This window comes from Talpa occidentalis, unplaced genomic scaffold, assembly GCF_014898055.3.
Source record: "Talpa occidentalis isolate TD23 unplaced genomic scaffold, MPIMG_talOcc4v2.1 talOcc4.2, whole genome shotgun sequence".
NCBI classification, from domain to species: Eukaryota; Metazoa; Chordata; class Mammalia; order Eulipotyphla; family Talpidae; genus Talpa; species Talpa occidentalis.
In genome coordinates, this window is record NW_023602073.1 from 86,491,805 (window position 1) to 86,509,185 (window position 17,381).

The 17,381-nt window shown below is 38.0% G+C and overlaps 1 protein-coding gene and 1 long non-coding RNA gene across 23 annotated transcripts in view; one reads left to right on the plus strand and one right to left on the minus strand.

The window, feature by feature from the left end:
* The window catches only part of LOC119252631 (uncharacterized), an 84,735-nt gene that overhangs the window by 19,045 nt on the left and 48,309 nt on the right, over positions 1-17,381 (plus strand). The window lies entirely within an intron of this gene.
* Positions 1-17,381, minus strand: part of FILIP1 (filamin A interacting protein 1) — a 259,100-nt gene that overhangs the window by 8,678 nt on the left and 233,041 nt on the right. For 18 of the 19 annotated variants that reach the window (XM_054698937.1, XM_054698951.1, XM_054698945.1 and 15 more), the window contains 2 exons: positions 10,183-12,988; positions 6,230-7,231 (listed from right to left, as the gene is read on the minus strand). In XM_054698937.1, coding sequence (XP_054554912.1) covers positions 7,028-7,231; positions 10,183-12,988 — 3,010 coding nt within the window. In that variant the 3' untranslated portion in view covers positions 6,230-7,027. Of the gene's footprint in view, positions 1-6,229; positions 7,232-10,182; positions 12,989-17,381 lie in introns of those variants that run through there. The other variant, XM_054698939.1, reaches the window with a different exon arrangement.

Genomic DNA, 17,381 nt, shown 5'->3' on the forward strand with positions numbered 1-17,381 from the left:
TTTACACATACAGTTTCTATGTAGATAGCTCAATATCTCAAATTCTTTGGCAATGTTTTTTGACCCAGTGAGTCTGGGCACTTTAGTCTTCATGTGAATATACATTTTGCTCACTTGAAGTAGTTCTATCCTAGGAAATAATCAACAAAATGTACTGGGTGAAACTGAAGACATGACTTCATCATTAATAGATGGTTAGACAACTCTAAGCTTCAGGGTTTTTCTTCTTTTACTTTTGTTTTTGTTTTTCAATAACAAAGAAAATTATTTTCTTGGCCTCTAAATTCTAGTTCAGCTCTAAATAGTCCTTGACTTTCAATTCTATCCATCACATCCACATAAACATTTAAGGATATCAAGTAAGGGTATCAAAAGTACTTTAACCAGATAAGCAATTAATCGATCGTTAGTTCTTAGGCAAAGCATTATGGCAGGGTCTTTTAAATTGCTTGCTCAACTATAATGAAGTATATCATACTATGACTATAAAGACAAAAGAATCATAAAAGATTATGGTTAAATGTTAAGCCAAGGTAAGCCAAGGTAAGGTGAGGTGCCAAAGGTTACACAGCTTTCCTGTGGTCTCTTGATTTTCAGTCCTATCTCAGATACATAATCTGTTTTTCAGCAACCTACTTTCTCTGGATGTTTCTCTTGATAATATATCTTAAACTAAACCTTGCTTATTGGTGTTATTTGGTCCTGTAAAATGAGGGCCTCTCTAACTACTTTTAAAGAATCCTTAGTGAAACTGAAATGCCTGACAAATCATCTAAATCTTTCTCTTTTCTGCAGTGTCCTTCATGCTCTTCTGGGGGGTGGGTGGAGGGATGTGAGAGGAAGGGGTGAGCAATTCATAATTGATTCAAGCATGTTTATGCTTCATGGAAAGCTCTCAGGCTCCTTAGTTCTCCATGTGTATGATGGCTAGAACTCCCCAGTCCAGGAATCCTGACTGTTATGCATCCATTACTCGCCATGGTGCCTTTGGAGGGAATAGAATGACAGCACTGGATTTCCTCTAATTCCACCATTCCTTTACCTCCATGTTCTTACATATGACTTGTCAGTTCCCTGCACATTATTCTCACAGGTTTGCACTGCAGACAAAGGGAGGAAATAACACCTCTTTCTTCCCCAGCTTCCAGGCATCCTTCAGCTGCTGGCTTTCTTTCTCTACAGAAAGTGTCAATTTTGGAGATTTTTTTACAGCAAGTTTTTTTTTTTTTAACCCCAGATTAGGTTCTGAAATAATATTCTATATTCCTAAAGGAAGCATGTTTTTAAAAGAGGTTTTGAACAGAAAAGGATCTAAGCACCAGAAGGAAATGTAGGAGAACAACAATCCAGGGAGCAGGAACAAGTAGATCAAGTGCAAGAGAGTGGCATGGCCTGTTCTGCAAGTCATCCTGTGGGCCCAGGGGACTGGAGTTCAGAAACAGGAAAGCAAAGAAAGCTCAGGAGAGTAGGAGGTAGAGATAAAGTCATAGAGAGACTGTGTGCCACACCAAGGAGTTGGTGTTACATTCTGTAGGTAATGAGAAACACCAGAGAATTTTCAAATAGAGTGACATGATCCCCTTGCACATTAGAAAAGAGGAAAAAAAATGAATCAGAGAGTTTTGAGTCTGGAGATTATGAAATCATTTAGGAGAGTGTGAGACCAATTAGAGTACCAGAGTAATCCAGATGAGAAGTAATATATAAACATCAACTTAGGCAGTGGCAGGGGAAATGGAGACATGGGTTCAGCTGCAAGAGGTGTTGGGTTAGAATATGAGAGGCTTGCTGAGTCTACTTGATAGGTGAGGGAGAAGGCGGAACCTAAAATGGCTACCAGGTTTCTAACTTGGGTAACTAAGTGCATCAGGATACCCCCACAGGGGTGGAAAATACAATCATGTGAAACATTGAGGTTTTTCAGTCAATGCCAGGCTGCATATATGTCCCTGTATACAGTAGAGTGTGGAGTAGACTGTTCCAATGAGGGTTGTGTCGTTACACTCTACAATGTTTGCGCAATGATGAAATCATCTAATGACACATTTCTCAGAATGTATCCTCATTAAGCAACACATGACTACAATAAGAGGAGAAGCCTTGGAAGAGGGGTGGAGGAGGTGTTGAAAATGGCTATTAGACAAGTGGCATTGGAGATGTGAAGTATAAAATTGGAAACATAGTTGGAGAGAGATGTTTGGTAGTCATCAGCATGTGAGTGATAATTGAAGCCATGGGAGTTCGTAAAATAACCAGCATGTAGTTTAGGAAATGGCTTTTGATAAAGACAAGGAAACAACAACTTTAAGGATGTATACATAAAATAAGGAGCCAATAAGAGATGCTAAAGTAGAGCAATCAGAAAGGTCAAAAGAAAACCAAAGGAGATTAAATATTTTGGATGCTGAAGGAGAAGAGCATAATCTCACTCTATTTCACCCTTTTTAGAGACTAGAGATTTATTTTCAAAAACAACTAACCTACAAAGTTCTGGACCTAAGCACAAGAATGGACAGCATAGACTGAATGTGGGGCAGTGAGAGGTTACATTGACATTCGCCATCTTTCCTTCCCTGATCTGTTCCCAGGATGCAGTCAGCCTGCCCTAGGGAGGTTCTTGGAGGACTGTTCTTTGTAGAAACTACTGGAAGATGCACTTCAAGACAGAAAGGGTAGAGAGGGATGAGGGGAGGGGAATAGGCAAATAAGCAAAAAAAAAGTAGAAGATAAGAAATCCAGGAAACAGAGGATTCAACATAGGCAAAAGAACACCAGGACACCAGCTGTGCAGGAGGCCTAGGGACAACCAGTCCAGTCCAAGCAGGGAGGCAGAGGGCTGAAATAGGCAGGCCTCCAGGGAAAAATGTGAAACTGATGTGCTTAAGTGTTTGGGAAAATTACTGATAGGTGTTTGGCTTTGCTATTTGGAGCATTTGGAAAAAATAAAGATAGATACATAGAAAACCAAGCAGATGAAAAATTAAAATAATTTTTCTTTTGATGGGAGGAAAGTAGTAAGAAGAAAGGAATATAATCATAGTTAAGAGTTAGAAATTTTTTTCTCCAGAGAATAAAACTGAGGGATAAGGGGAATGAGGTAAGAAATAGCTGTGTTCTTCACCTTTCAGCAATGGCTGGTATTTTTACTATGTATATAGACAACAAAAAACTATGAACCAGAGACACTTTTTGGGGGGTGGGAGGGGATGGGAGGGGAGGGATTGGGGTAAGAATGGGTGGTTGCAATTGTATGGGGAATATAAAAATAAAATTTATTATTTAAAAAAAAATTTAAAAAAAAAAAGTAATGAGCCTCCCCAGTGACACAGCAGGTTGAGCGCAGCGCTGTGAATCTGTCCGCAGCTTCTACAGTGCGGGTTCGATTCCCAGCCGGCCAGGGAGATACCCACATGGCACAGCAGACCCTTTCTGTCTTGCCTGCTGCTCCCCTCAGCAGTATTTTCGGTTGTCTGCCTGTTCTGCTCACCACTCTGTCTCTGACGAATTCTCTCACCCTCCCACGCCTCTGGGCTGTACCCCAGCTCTCGTATAAATAAATAAAATCTTTAAAAAAAATAAAAATTAAAAGTAATTAAAGAATAAATGGGAAGCATGGAACTGGAGACAGAAAAGGTTGAGTGTTCTCTCAGTGACTTAACTGAGCAGGTAGAAGCTATAGCTGTAGCTATAAAGGACTACACAGTTGAAGGAAGAATTTAACTAAAATTTAAGAGGCAAGAGCATATTTATTTCCTGTGCGGAAGTAGCAGGTGAAACAGATGACAGGAAAGAGCAGAGGATGAGGAGGTTACCAGTGGTGAGACTCTGGAGGAGGAGGTAAGAGGGAAAACCTAAGTTTTGTCTGGGTGGGGAAAAGTTGGAAACATACTTCCTAGGATCCTGGGAAATCCTCCCTGTGCCCATCTTGTTAGCTCTTCCTCTTTGTATGTGTAAGTGGGCTCCCACAAAAGTGTGTTCTTCTTATCTAGTAATCCTGTGGTTTAACAATCAGGGAAGTCTCACTCTCCGCCCCCACCCGTTTTCTGAATCTATGAGGTAATGAGAAATTAAAGTCTTTGTACATCTTACATTCTCAGACAAGTCTTCATTTCCCTGAAAGTATGCTTTTCCCCCACTACAAATCAATTATTTCTTCACCTTTTGGGGAAGAAATTCAAGTAAGAGATCTGGTAACACCTTACTCTCAATGAATACACTAAAATCTCTTGAGAACACAATTATCGTCATCAATCGTCCTCACTGAAAATATAATAAAAATGCCAGAAGAAAGTGAATAATCCCATTTAAACAGATGACCTGGACAGGAAAGTCATTTTCCAGACAGGTTAAATACCCTTTGGGTGGAGTCCCAAGCAGGAACATTTTTGGTACTGTGTATGCTAAATGGCCACCATCATTGTGTGCTGAAATAGGCAAACACATGAAAATTATTCTCAGGAAGGAATACTGCACCTCCTCTGTGGTTGTGCAGATTTGCTATGAACATCTCCAGGGGATTCCATCCTGCTGAAATCTGTGAAAAGGGCATCCCACACCCTCCTCCAGGGATTTCTAGGGTGGGTCCTCAGCAGCCCTGGTGAGACCTATTTTATTTTACACACATTACAGTTCCAGAATATGGAAAAGACACTAACCTTTTAATCCCATTCACTCTTATAAAAGTATATTAGATTGCATCTTAAAAACATATTCACAAATGGAAGCTGAAGTTGGAGTGCATTTAATCCTCCACCTCCCATCCCCAGTGGATTTCCTTTCTAATATGTGGTTTAAAATAAAGCTATCCAATAAATGTAGAGTTGGTTCTAAAATTTCAAAAGAAAGGCTGCCACAGCGGTTGCTCTTTATCATTTCTGAAAAGTGAATTATGTGTGGCTCTGCCAAGTTTTCTTAGCGGTTGTACTTTGTAGGTGGCTCTGTTCCAAGAGCCAGATGTATAAACATCCTGTACATGTACTGTTAAGCCCTTTGGAGCACTTCCCCAAGCATGGTATGGACTTCCAGGCAGAAACGACGTAGGGTAGTGTGAGCAGGTTAAAACAAAAAGAGCAGCAGTGACAATAAGATTATGATAAAGTCACTGAAGACTTGTGGGTAGAAATAATGCAAAAGGAATACAGTGTTTTGTTCTTTTCACACCGTCATTTGCTCAAATGCAGTATGTTATGGTATAGTAACACTAAATACTCTAAGTGTGAAGGAGATATTTGAAAAAAAGTGACTATTCTCATTTTTGAAAGGAATGGCTGTGCACTTTATAAAAGGGGAAAAATCCCTATTAAAAAATACAACTCACTATTCAAAAAGATGATCTCCTGTTTAAGCCTGCTCAAATTATATTTCATAAAATCCCTTTTCTCAGTCTCTCTTGCCTTCTACCCTGAAATCCCATTATGGCATGTCTAGTATTTTTCAGTATTTTTAAATATATATGCTAAGAAATGATGGGTTGTAGACACAGAGATCTGACTAAAATCAACGTGAATACTGTGGCATCTACCACAATGGTAAAATCCAAGTCCAAGTTCTATGAGAGGGAGAAGATTCATTGTGAAGAGAATTCACAGATGAGCATTTTTGTCATGAAGCATGATGATTCATGGGTTAAAAACTAACTATACATCTTTAAAAAAACAAATAAAACCTACTGTTCCCAAATATCAAGACCTGGCACTATCCTAATAGTTTTGGAAATCTCACAATTCAGAAAGGGAAAAATAACCTCTAACTTTGAAGTCATATTTTTTGTAAAATCATTAATTAGCTCAAAACTTTTAACAAAGGTACTACTTACATGAGAGCTTGTATGCTAAGCTGCAGGTTATTAGCCTTGAGCTCATTTGTGATTGACTACAAAGCACAATATCCACCTGAACATGGTTAATCTTCTCAGAAAGACACCTGGATTTTGCATTCACATATTGTTTCATGCTTACTAAATCATGCTTAAAATTGATGAAAATGTTACAAACACAAGTAAAACTTATAGCAGTAATAATCCATTTCACACTGTACATGCATTCGTGCATGCACACACACACACACACACACAATCACAATCATGAACTGGTTCTTGACTTGCAAGTAAAGTTCACACTTAACTGAGGAACGTATTCAGATTTGAATAAGTTATGCATGATGTCATTTTTGTTTCTTGGCATTAATATATCAGAATTGACTTTCTGCTATTTTCTATCCATTACAACCTCTGTTGTACTATAAAGGGCCATTTGGCAGCTCTACTCAAACTGCACAATTTAAGTCAATTGCACACTTGAATAGAGCATGTATCTGAGATTAATGGTTCTAAAGTTATTGTCTGGAATGCTGGAAATGTTTTGGAGATGGCCACAACTTCTACCATACCCACACACACACACAAATAAGTAAAACTCTGTTTTTAGAATTCCATATTTCATTTCCATTTTATTTCACATTCAAATTATTTCTTGAAATCATCTTAAAGGCTTATGTTTTTGCAAAAGTTTAGGGGTCCTCCCTGTGGCAAATTGTTTTCCAGGAAATCTGGGATTTGATAGAAGCAATGACAACTGTCAAACTATTTCCTATTTCATGATAGAAATTTTGAAAAATCAAGTTATTGTGGAATGAGGCCACTTAAATTTGAATTATAGTCAAGGAACATGGAGCTTGCTTTAGGTAGGACATGATTCAGCTCCCATAGCTTACCAATGATGAGACTGAGGCTCAGGTGGGTTAACTGATGGGTCCATTTTCTAGAAGCAAAACTGGGACTTGACACTAAGCCCTGTCTCAGGCCAAATGTCCTCAACAAAGTACATGACAAAGAATAGTATTGCTAGTACTTTACCCCAGCATCAAAACATCACAAAGTAGGAAAGACACATGGCTATTAGTTGATTATTTTATGAACAAGATATTTAAAACTTAAATTAGTACATGTAAAGAGTTGGCACAGACAGATGAAGGTTCTTTTTCATGGCAGCAGTAGCATCTGCACAACATACCCCCTCAGCCACTGCCCTCAGCCCTTCCCCCCTCCAAGAGAGGTAGCGCTGCCAGCAGATTTCTTCAGCTCTATTTTCATAGACTGAGTCTCAGCTCGAGGCTCGAATTTGGTCAGATTTCCTGCTCCTGGGGCTGCCACTACTGGCTTTCCTGCTTTCATACCTTTTGACATAGGAATGCGGGTGGGTGTAGGCCGCTGGGATGACCCATCTTGTCCTGACTGTAAGAGAGAAAATATAGAGACACAGGGAGATGTGGGTGAGTTACCCCTGGATATGCTATTAATTGGAACATTTAGCAGTATTCCTGCCACACAGGAATTAGCCACATCCTGCCTCTTTCCCGAGATGAAGTTGTTACAAACTTGGAGTGGGTATCCAGTTCATCCTGATTGCTCCCTTTATCCTCTTCTGCAATGCCTTTACCAAACCTCCTTCTCCTCTCATCCCCCTAACCTACATCCACTACCCTTCCTGAAGATCACTTTTTGCTTACAGAGAAAATACAATCCACTGGTATAAACTCAGGCAACTTTACTCCACTGTCCCTCAAGTTATCTTTTCAGTTGAAGCAGTTCTTCTTTCATCTTGTAGTAACACCAGATTCTTCATTTTTTTATTGTCACTCCTGACCAAATCTTCCTTAAAGTGCCCTTAAAACTCTTACTGTGATTTCCTACTAGAGTCTCACCCATCCACCTCCTGTCTGACCACTCCTTTTCCATCTTTTACTGGCTCCTTGTTTTACCTTACCTGCCTGCTGAAAGTGGAGGTCTATATTCCATTCTCTGCTCTCTTTTTTTTTTCAATTGAGAATGATTTATTTCACACTCAGCCTACAAAATAGCCCCATCATTTAATCTTTTGATTTTTCAGTGACTACAGACAGTGGGCAGTTCATCCACCCTTTAATTCCTCATGTTCATTCTGAGAATTACCTATGTGTTGGAGAGTCCCATTCTTAAGCCTTCAGTGCTTTTCTGAAATACAGATTTGTGTTTCCAGCTACTTGCAAGACATATTAAGTGTGCTCTAGGTATCTAAAATATAAAATGCTGCCAAAATTACTTATCTCCTCTCCCAAACTGTAGTTGCCTGTTTCTCTTTCCATGCACCCGGACAGCCAAGTCAAAAACCTCAGAGCTATCCTCTGAACTCAATTTTTTCATTAAATCTTTAATTCTATCTTCAGTATGTCTCTGTCCTCATTTTCACTACCATAGTTTAAGCCTACACTGCCTTTCACTTAGAGTATCCTTTTCCTCAGCCTGTCTCCTCTCACATAGCCTTTAAACTGTTTCATAGACATGTCTTTCTAAAACACATATAATGTAGCTTTTCTGTCATCATTTCCCTTTTAATGGTTCTCTCTGCCTATTCTATGAGATTAAATGTCAATTTCAGAAGACAAAAGCCTCTCTTCAACATCTGACCTCAATTTGCCTTTCCTTTTTCTGCTTTTGCATTCTGTCTCCATGCCCACCTGCCCCAGCACAATGGAACTGGTCACCATCCCCAAACATGCAAGAACCTTCACATGGTCAGACCTTTGCATGTGCTATTCTCTCATATGCCTTCTTTTTCCATTTTGAAGATCTCCCTCCATCTGTGAAAACATCCTACTCAGTGAAGCTTTCTCTGGTGGTTCCTTTTATATACCTATATCTTAGAAACACTAGGTGGGTTCTAATCCCGCCTCTCCCAGAAAGCTGAGAATTTCTAAAGGTCCTCTTCACACAAGGCAGCACCGAACCTGGTGCCTAAAATGTAGCTGACAATAAATATTGAATGAATAAATGCACAGATGAACTAGCCTCACTATTTAGTTTCTAAGATGGGTATCCCAAGCTTCCGATTGTCCTTAATTTTATGGGATCTTATGTAACTGAAGTTACATAACTGTAAATGGCCTTAGACATCTTAGACAGTTATTTTGAAATCCTATTTCTGTATGGACAACAACATTGTTGCCATAGAAAGTTAAAGCTATCTTGATCTGACCCTTAACAGGGAGTAAAACGTTCCGTAGAAAATTTGCTCTAAGTTCCACCAATTTTCACCTCCTTGGTTTTTTTATTTTTAATAAAATTCAGCAGAAAGAAACAAGGCCCTGTACCACCAAGCTATGCTCTGTGTGGCCTAAAAAGCAATATTGAAGCAACTGAAAAGGGTGAGCAATCCTGAATGCTATTTGGCTCCTGCAAAGCCAACAATTAAAAGCTTTACTGGCAAAGCAATTAGCAATTCACACTTTCAAGTCTGCCGTGAGTCTATGATCGTGCACAGAGAAATCAAAGTAAATTATATTGAAGATATGGGAAAATAAGCCACAGTTTCTATACGTAAACAATAAGCTTCTAGTCTAGCTTAAGTGTTTCCAATATATATGCTATAGAGTTGTTCAGAGTTTAGAAATCATAAATTTTAGTATATTAATTTAAATTAATATCTATTATTTAAATAGTACATGCTTTTTAATAATTTCATTTACTAATTTTATCCCAATAAATGAAGATACTCCCTGGAAGTATTTTGAAAAATAGAATTTACTTTCAAATTCCTGGGTCTATGCTTTGGGCATGGATTTTTTATGATCATTCATTTAGCCTCTGACTGGCTATTAAGTAAATATTTAACAAGTACCTGCTGTCTGCAAGATACTATTAATAAAATGCAGCATTTATACATGTAAACTCATTTCTTCTTTACTTTTAAAAATATTTCTGATAATAAAATCTTTGAATTTTATATTTAGAATAAGTGTGACTATGATCATACATAATTACAGATTGAATATTTTAGGTCAAAGACATAAAATGCGTGAATCTATACATTGATTATCTCCTGCAATGCCTACTTTAAAAATTATTTTAAACTAAGAATCAAAATTTAAATTTTATTATTTATTACTATATGTTGACATTACAAAGAGGCCATCTTTGCAAGTAATGGGAGGGGTCACCAGAATTTACATGAAAAAAAATTTTCCCTCAAATTTACCTTTATTTAGCAAAATGTTATGCTACTTTTTCATTTGTTGGTATAGACAGTCCTCTAAGAAACATCTGTTGTGGGTTCATGAGCTTTTGTTTTATTTGCGGCTTTAGTGGATTCTAACTGCCCACTTTTCCCTCCTTCACTCAGTCTGCACTTTGAAACCTCTGCCACTCACCAATGACTGGGTTCCTCTGGAAGATGAGGTTGTAACTGGTGTTATGGTGATAGTACTCGTCACTTTGCTCGCACCAGGTCGAGAGGAGAGATGGTTCCTGGGAGAGCGAAGGACAGTGCCAGTGGAAACCTCCTTTTCAGCTGTCATGTTGACAGGTCGGACAGTAATAACAGGATTACTTCCTTCAGCTGAAGTCCCAGGGGATCGTTTAAATTGAGAACCTAGGTGAATATGAATTTTATTGTCTTCCGTGGTAATGATATTGGCATTGGAGTTGTATTTCCGTACTGGAGTTGGAACAGTCTGTTTTTCTGGGGTGACTTTGAAGACAGTCCTTCCCATGGGCATTTCCTGGGATTCGGGAGAGACTGCAATCTCAGCTGGCGCTGCTGATGTAGACACGGTCATTATCTGAATGGGGGATGTGGGCCTGTCCGCAAACATACCTCTTCCACTTTCTGGGGTCTTCTCTCTGGAAAAAGTAGTGATCGTGACTGGGGACATGGCTCGTTCTGTGCCAAGAGTACTATCTCCACTTTTTTGTTTTTGAGACATAACATTTGGTGATGGAATAATAGTTATCCTTGGTTTCTGATTCCCTAGGGTAGGAATGACAGTGGTACTGGAAAAGAATTCTTCAGATGTCGGGCTTGTTATCTCCAATGTGGCAGTACTGTTTTCATGGTCTGGTGTCACTCGAATATGCAGGGGCTGGCCCTGCTTTGGAGAAAGGACCAGCTCTCCTGGGTGCCCTGGGCTAGAATTTGTTCGAGGTCCTTTATCTTGAGTGATTGGGGGCCCATTTTCCCTTTTTCTCATCCATGGAATCCAAGACTTTCTCATAGTGAGCTCATTTGCTGCTGGGGGATATCTGTCTAGAACAGAGGATCGTTCCATAGGTTTCTTCAGTCCCACCTGTCGAAGATTACTCATGATATGATTTTCTTCTTGAAAGGATTTCCGTATAAATACTGCTGGTGTTTCTTCCTCTGCTGCCTCATGGCTGACTACATCAGTCTGTACTCCAGTCGATGTCACGGGAATATCCACCATTCTTCTTCCATTCACACTGGGTCTAAGAGCTCTGCTATAACGCTTAGAAAGTTCCAACTCTTTGGTCAGATTGAGGACCTCCTGCCCCATGTTTTTGTTCTTATTTTCTTCTTCCATAAATCTTTGTTGAAGAACAGAATAATCCACTTGGAGCTGAGACAGCTGATCTTCTTTGTTCATTAGTTCATGAATCTTCTCTTTAAGAGCTTGTACTTCAGCCTTTAAGTCTCGACTCTTAGCTTCTTCTAGCCGAAATCTGTGTCTTAGCTCAGCTTCCTGGCTCACAGCCTCACCTTTCTCAATAGCCTTATTCTTGGCGATCTGGTGCTTTATCTCCTCCAGTTGTTGAGATAGGAAGTTAGCCTTATCCTGCTCAGTTCTAAATTTCTGCTCCAGCTGGTCATACTCATCCTCTGTCTTCATCAAATCCCCTTCAACCACCTCCAATTGTTGGAGACGTTTCTTTAGTCTCTCAATTTCAAGTGTTAGTTCCTTAATCTTGTTATCTTCTGGGCAGGTGAGCTCAGATCCTTTTCGAGATCTTCCTCTTGTTATTTCTCTTTCTACTTCCTCTATCCCATCAAGTCTCTTTTTTAATAGGCTAACACTGCAGCTTAATTCAGAGGACTTTTCTTCTTCACTTTTCAATTTGCCTATTAACTCATCTCTCTCTTTTGTCAAAGTGTATACCCTCTCCTCCATTTCAGATTTCAGTTTTAAAAGCTTCTTACTTTCTTCAATTAGTTTTTCAGTTACATCCATAACCTTTCCTTGTTCCACCTTAAAATTTTTATTGAGTCCATCCACTTTTCTCTCTTCTTGCTTTATTTTTTCCATCATATTTTTTCTTTCATCAACCAGCATTACAGTAAATGACTTTAACTTTGTAAGATCATCTTTTAGGCTTAACTCAGCCTTTTCCAGTCTGCTTTCGGAACATTCCAGCTCTTTAACTCGACTCTTGACTACTTCCAACTCATTCAGCAGGTCTTTCGTTAAGTTTTTTTCCTTCTCCAGATTTAAATGTAGCTGGGTACATTCAGATTTACTCTTGCTGAATGCTTCTTCTAATTTCTCTAGTTCAGACATTCTCTTTTGTAACTTCTCAACTTCAAGTTTGAGCTCCCGGCTATGGTGTTCTTCTTCCTGCAGCTTCTTCCTCAGTTCTCTGCACTGGGATTCAGTCTTGGTGATCTCCTCATCTTTACCCTCCATTTCAAGCACACGCTTCCGGAGGTTTTCCACTTCGGCCATGAGGCTGGAATTGCCACATTCTCCTTTGGCAATTTTATCTCTTAATTCCTGAAGTTCCTCCTCTGCTTTTTGAAGATTCCTGTTGGTCTCTTCTAGCTCCTCAATTCTCTGAGTTAAGCCAACCAGCTTGAGTCTCAGCTGCCTGTTATGAGACTCTTGATTAGCCAGCTTAGCATTCATCTCTTCATGCTCTTGAGAAAACCTTGAAGCCTTGTGTTCAAAATCCACTTCTAACTTGAGCAGCTTCTGCCTGTCTTCTTTAGATTTGGAGGTAATGGCTTTCAGTTTTTCTTCTTCCTCCCTTAGTTTCTGAGTAAGATCCTGTACTTTCTGACTTTGCAGGCCAAGTTGCTCAATATGCATTTGCCTTTCATCCACCAGCATGAGTGCAAAGGACTTGAGTTTCACAAGCTCATCTCTCAGTTTATTGAGCCGCTTAGCATTTTCTTTTTCTTTGCGGGCTTGGTAAGCCTTTTCTTGCTCAAGGAGCTTTTTCAATCTAGGAGAAAAGAGATACCAAAATACTGTACTTTATTGTATATATTTTTTGTTATATATTTTTATATATGCATTATCATAAATATCAAAAGATTAAGCAGGCTTTGATAGTAAATAAAAATGAAATGCTACTATAACAAATCCCTTATCAATTGCTCTGATATATAGGTTTAACAAATGCCATTAGCAAAACTAATCAGAAGTCAGGATGTTGATTTGGCTTAGAGAGCGGTAGTGACCAGAAAGGGGGGTGAAGAGGACTTTCGAGGTAATAGTTGAGGAAAATAAGACAGGGCACCAGTTGCAGGTCACACAGTCAGTAAGTTGCAGACAGTAGGATCCAGAATCCTTGCTCTTCATCCTGCATCATATGACTTCATGCAAGAAATTTACTTTAAGAGAAGGTCTAACAGGGAACCTTTGGGTTTTCATATTTTGATACACTACCACCTGATAGGGAAAAGGCAAGACAAGCTTCCTGGTAGAAAACTGATCTATATAAACTGATTTTAGTTAATACCAGAGCCAGCACAGGCTTTTTGTGTAAGTTTTCTGATTTAAACGATTTTTAAATAGAGAACTAGGTAGAGAGGAATTTTGAATTATTACTAATTAAAAAAATGTGATAGCCATGGGAATTACTAAGTTTCAGATGTATGAAATGCATTTTCTCTAAGGGATTTAAGTATAGCTTTAAAAACTATAAATATGACAGTAACTATCATTCTTTTATTAATTAGTTGCTGATGCCAATTTTTGATATTTTTCAAATACCCATAAAAACAGAGTAATAATTATACTAACCATATCTAGTATAGAAATACATTTAGTAATTTATGCTTATAAAACAAGTAAATTGTAAACAGCCACTAATGTGTATTTAAGTACATTTTTTCCTCCAATATGTTCTATGCCTTAATTATTTTGAATGATTTATTCATACTTATGACTAGATTAGCTGTTAGCAAAGTAAATAGAAGTCTCACACTGCATTGTGCAAAAAATGATTAGACATACACATAAAGGCTATTTATAGTCAAATTCCATGTCAGATAGTTACTATAGAAATGACTCTGATGATGTCATTAAGATGATTTAATATAAATTTTTAATGAAACATATGCTTATGTCTAAGCATCTGTTAATTAAATGTAAAACTTCCAAAACCCATTATGTCTTAATTCCTAAAATGGGAGAAAAATGTTCTCAAATTCTACAGACTTAAGGAGGTCGCTAAGTATGGTTCTTACATGCCTAAAAGGGCATTTAATGACTGTCTTCCTTTTTTCACTTGAACCAAAACAACTGAAAAAAGGTCACAAAATCATAGAGCAGGAGATAATTTATGGTATATTTTCAAATTCTTTGACCTTCATTAGACTGTCAGAGATGAATTCACTGAAAATATCACTGCTTTCAACTTTAAGCTTAAAATATTAAAACATCTAATCTTATTTGCTTAAATATCTTATGTTGCTAATGCTATTGGAGGAGGTGGGTTGATTTAGCTAAAGCATAAATATTGGGTCAGAGATAACCAAATCCGAATTCTGACTCTGCCATTTTCTAAATGTATAACTTCTGGCCCAGTCACTTAAACTCTCTCACCCTGTTTTCTTAACTTCAAAGGAAGAAGTGAGGGATACCTATATCTTCACATGGCATTGTCCTGAAGATTGAGCTCATAGAAATAAAGTGACTGACACAAACATCCAACGCAAAGCAAAATAAATATAAGAACTAGAGAGTATGCTGTTCTCTCCATTTGAAGTTTGTAGGATGCATTTGTGTTTAATATATAAATATTTATATGTCATTATCTTGTCTTTGATGGTAAGACCTGGGTATTAGTACTTCCGCCAGAGGAAAGGAAACCCTATGAGCTAGACCACGAATGGCAGGAATTGGGTTTCCAGGAAACACATTTTTCAGGTCCTCCTTGCAGTGATTATTTCTCTTTTTCTAGTCCCATTTGTTCCCTTTCTTCCCTTTTCTATCACATTCTGAACCCTTCCTATCTCTTAAAGTGGCCCATTCTCTCTTGGGCCTCCCCAGTGGCACAGCGGTTGAGCGCTGGGCTGCGAAGCTGCCTGCAGCCTCTGAAGCGTGGGTTTGATCCCCAGTCCCCTGTGAGGGTCCCACAAGGCGCGCAGACCTCTCCTGCCACCCACTGCTCCCCTCAGCAGTGCATTTCCTTGGTCTGCCTGTTCTGCTCCCCTTGCTCTGGCTCTCACCCTCCCATGCTTCTGACTGTACCCAGTGCTTGTATAATAAATAAATAAATCTTTTTTTTAAAAAAAAAAGTGGTCCATTCTCTGTGTACTCCCCAAATCCAGTTGGTGTATCTACAGCTAGATCCAGGGCTACAATGAAGTTTCAAGGCTCAGTTGAGACAGCCAGTAGCCATGTGCAAAAATATCTGCATTTAAATTTCTACAGGCAAGACTTTGGGGATGGGAAGAATGAAATGAATGGTGAAGATTTTGCAAAAAGTAACTGGCAGAGGCTTGTGACTGCTCACTAGGAGGATGTGAAAGAAAGAGCAGCACACACCTGGGGTTTCATGGGACAAAAAGTGACAGACATCCCAAAAGGAAGGAAAGTTTGGGCTATCTTTAGGCTATTTTGTCAGCACACACATAAAAACACAGAGCTAAAATCCTATAAGATTTTTTAATGTCTCTTTCATTTGCCTTGTTTACTTTTTTGGTTTATTTTCTTCCTTTTTAAAAAAGTTCTAAGCTCTGCTACAGAGAAACAAGAAAAAGTTTTTTTTTTTTTCCACATTTAGACCTGAACTTGAGTGTTGGATAAGCACACATCTGGGGCTTCGTGAGACAAACAATTACTTATTGTCAATTTAGCATTCTACTTTCAGATGTCTTTTTTCTTTCTCTATACCTAGAAATTTTAATCTTTATATTAAACATAAATTTCAGAAGTATTATATAACTTCACAAAATGTAGTGGCTATAACATTATGTTTCTTTTTCAAACAAATTTTTAATAGTTACAATTTAATTTTGTGCTTTAAACAATCAATTGGCTCAACAATTGTTAGGCACTTTTTCCATGTAACTAAGCTATTTAAGGAGCAGAATAAGAGGGCTGTGGCACTCTTGTGCCAACTGGTCTCACTACCTCCTCACCTTTCTCTCTGCCCATCCTGCCATTCTTCAGCAATCTCTGGGTCTAAATATATATTAGCATTAACAGGAAACAGCCCAGGCCAAGAGTATGAAGATGAATTAGGGCCCTAATTATTATCAACAGTTACAGGCAGAGCCTTGTGTATACTGAAATCAGATTTATTTTTAGCTAGTTATTCATTTTCTGAAAGCATTTTATCTTATTTAGAGAACAAAAGGAAGACAATTAAGTGATTTAGTAGATTTTCCAGAATTCTCTTGCCTTTCTTAATAACTATTCTTAAATGTATTACTCATTTCTCTTCTCATACTGAGTAAAACCTCAGTCATTAATAAAAAACATGTCAATGTACAGAACTCTCTAAAAACTCTTAAGAGCTCCCTCCTGCTGGCATCAATCCATTCAGTAGCATGGAATAAAACTATATTTTTTAGCTTGCATATTTTTCATTTGTTATAACAATGTTCAGAAATTCAATTATTTTCAATTATTAGACTTTAAAAGTGTATGGCCCGATGCTCAAGATGCTTGTGGTATATATATTTGTCAATATTGTATAATAAAAATTGGTGAGTTTTGTTGAATGTAAATTATCTCAATAACAAATATAGTGGGAAGGAAATAATATAAAAAGACTAGGAGAGTGCTGGAAGATATCACACAGAAAGAGAAAAAAGTTGTAAACATGTATTATAAGAGCATGACTTAAAATGTGATAGAAAATATACAACATATTATTAATCTTAAGGCAGAAAGAAGTGAAAGTTCAGGTGGGAAAGGCAAAGAGAAGATGGATAATAATTTCGGGTACAATTGGAAATGCTAAAAAGAAAAAAATTTCTGGGAAAGTAATGGTCAGGTACTAGAAAACCAGTAACCCTGATTTTACTTCAAGCTGCTCTTAAAAGCTTACCACAAACTCCAGTTTTCACTGATACCTAATTTTAAAAAATAAAGTATAGAAAATTTTTGACAATAAAATTAATCTTATTTACCTCTGTATTAATCTTATTTCCTCTGTACTTCCGCCAGAGGAAAGAAGGTTTTCTGATCTGAAGAATAGTAGAAGGAAACCCTGTGACTACCTATTACATCGAGGCCGTGTGTGAAGTATTTTATTATTTAATTTCATTTGCACAACAACCCTTTGAGCAAACCATCACTTTTATAAATAAAGGAAATTATTTTACTTAATCAAGGGAATGAGATTAAAAAGGGGTACTTTTGGATTTTGAACCAAATCT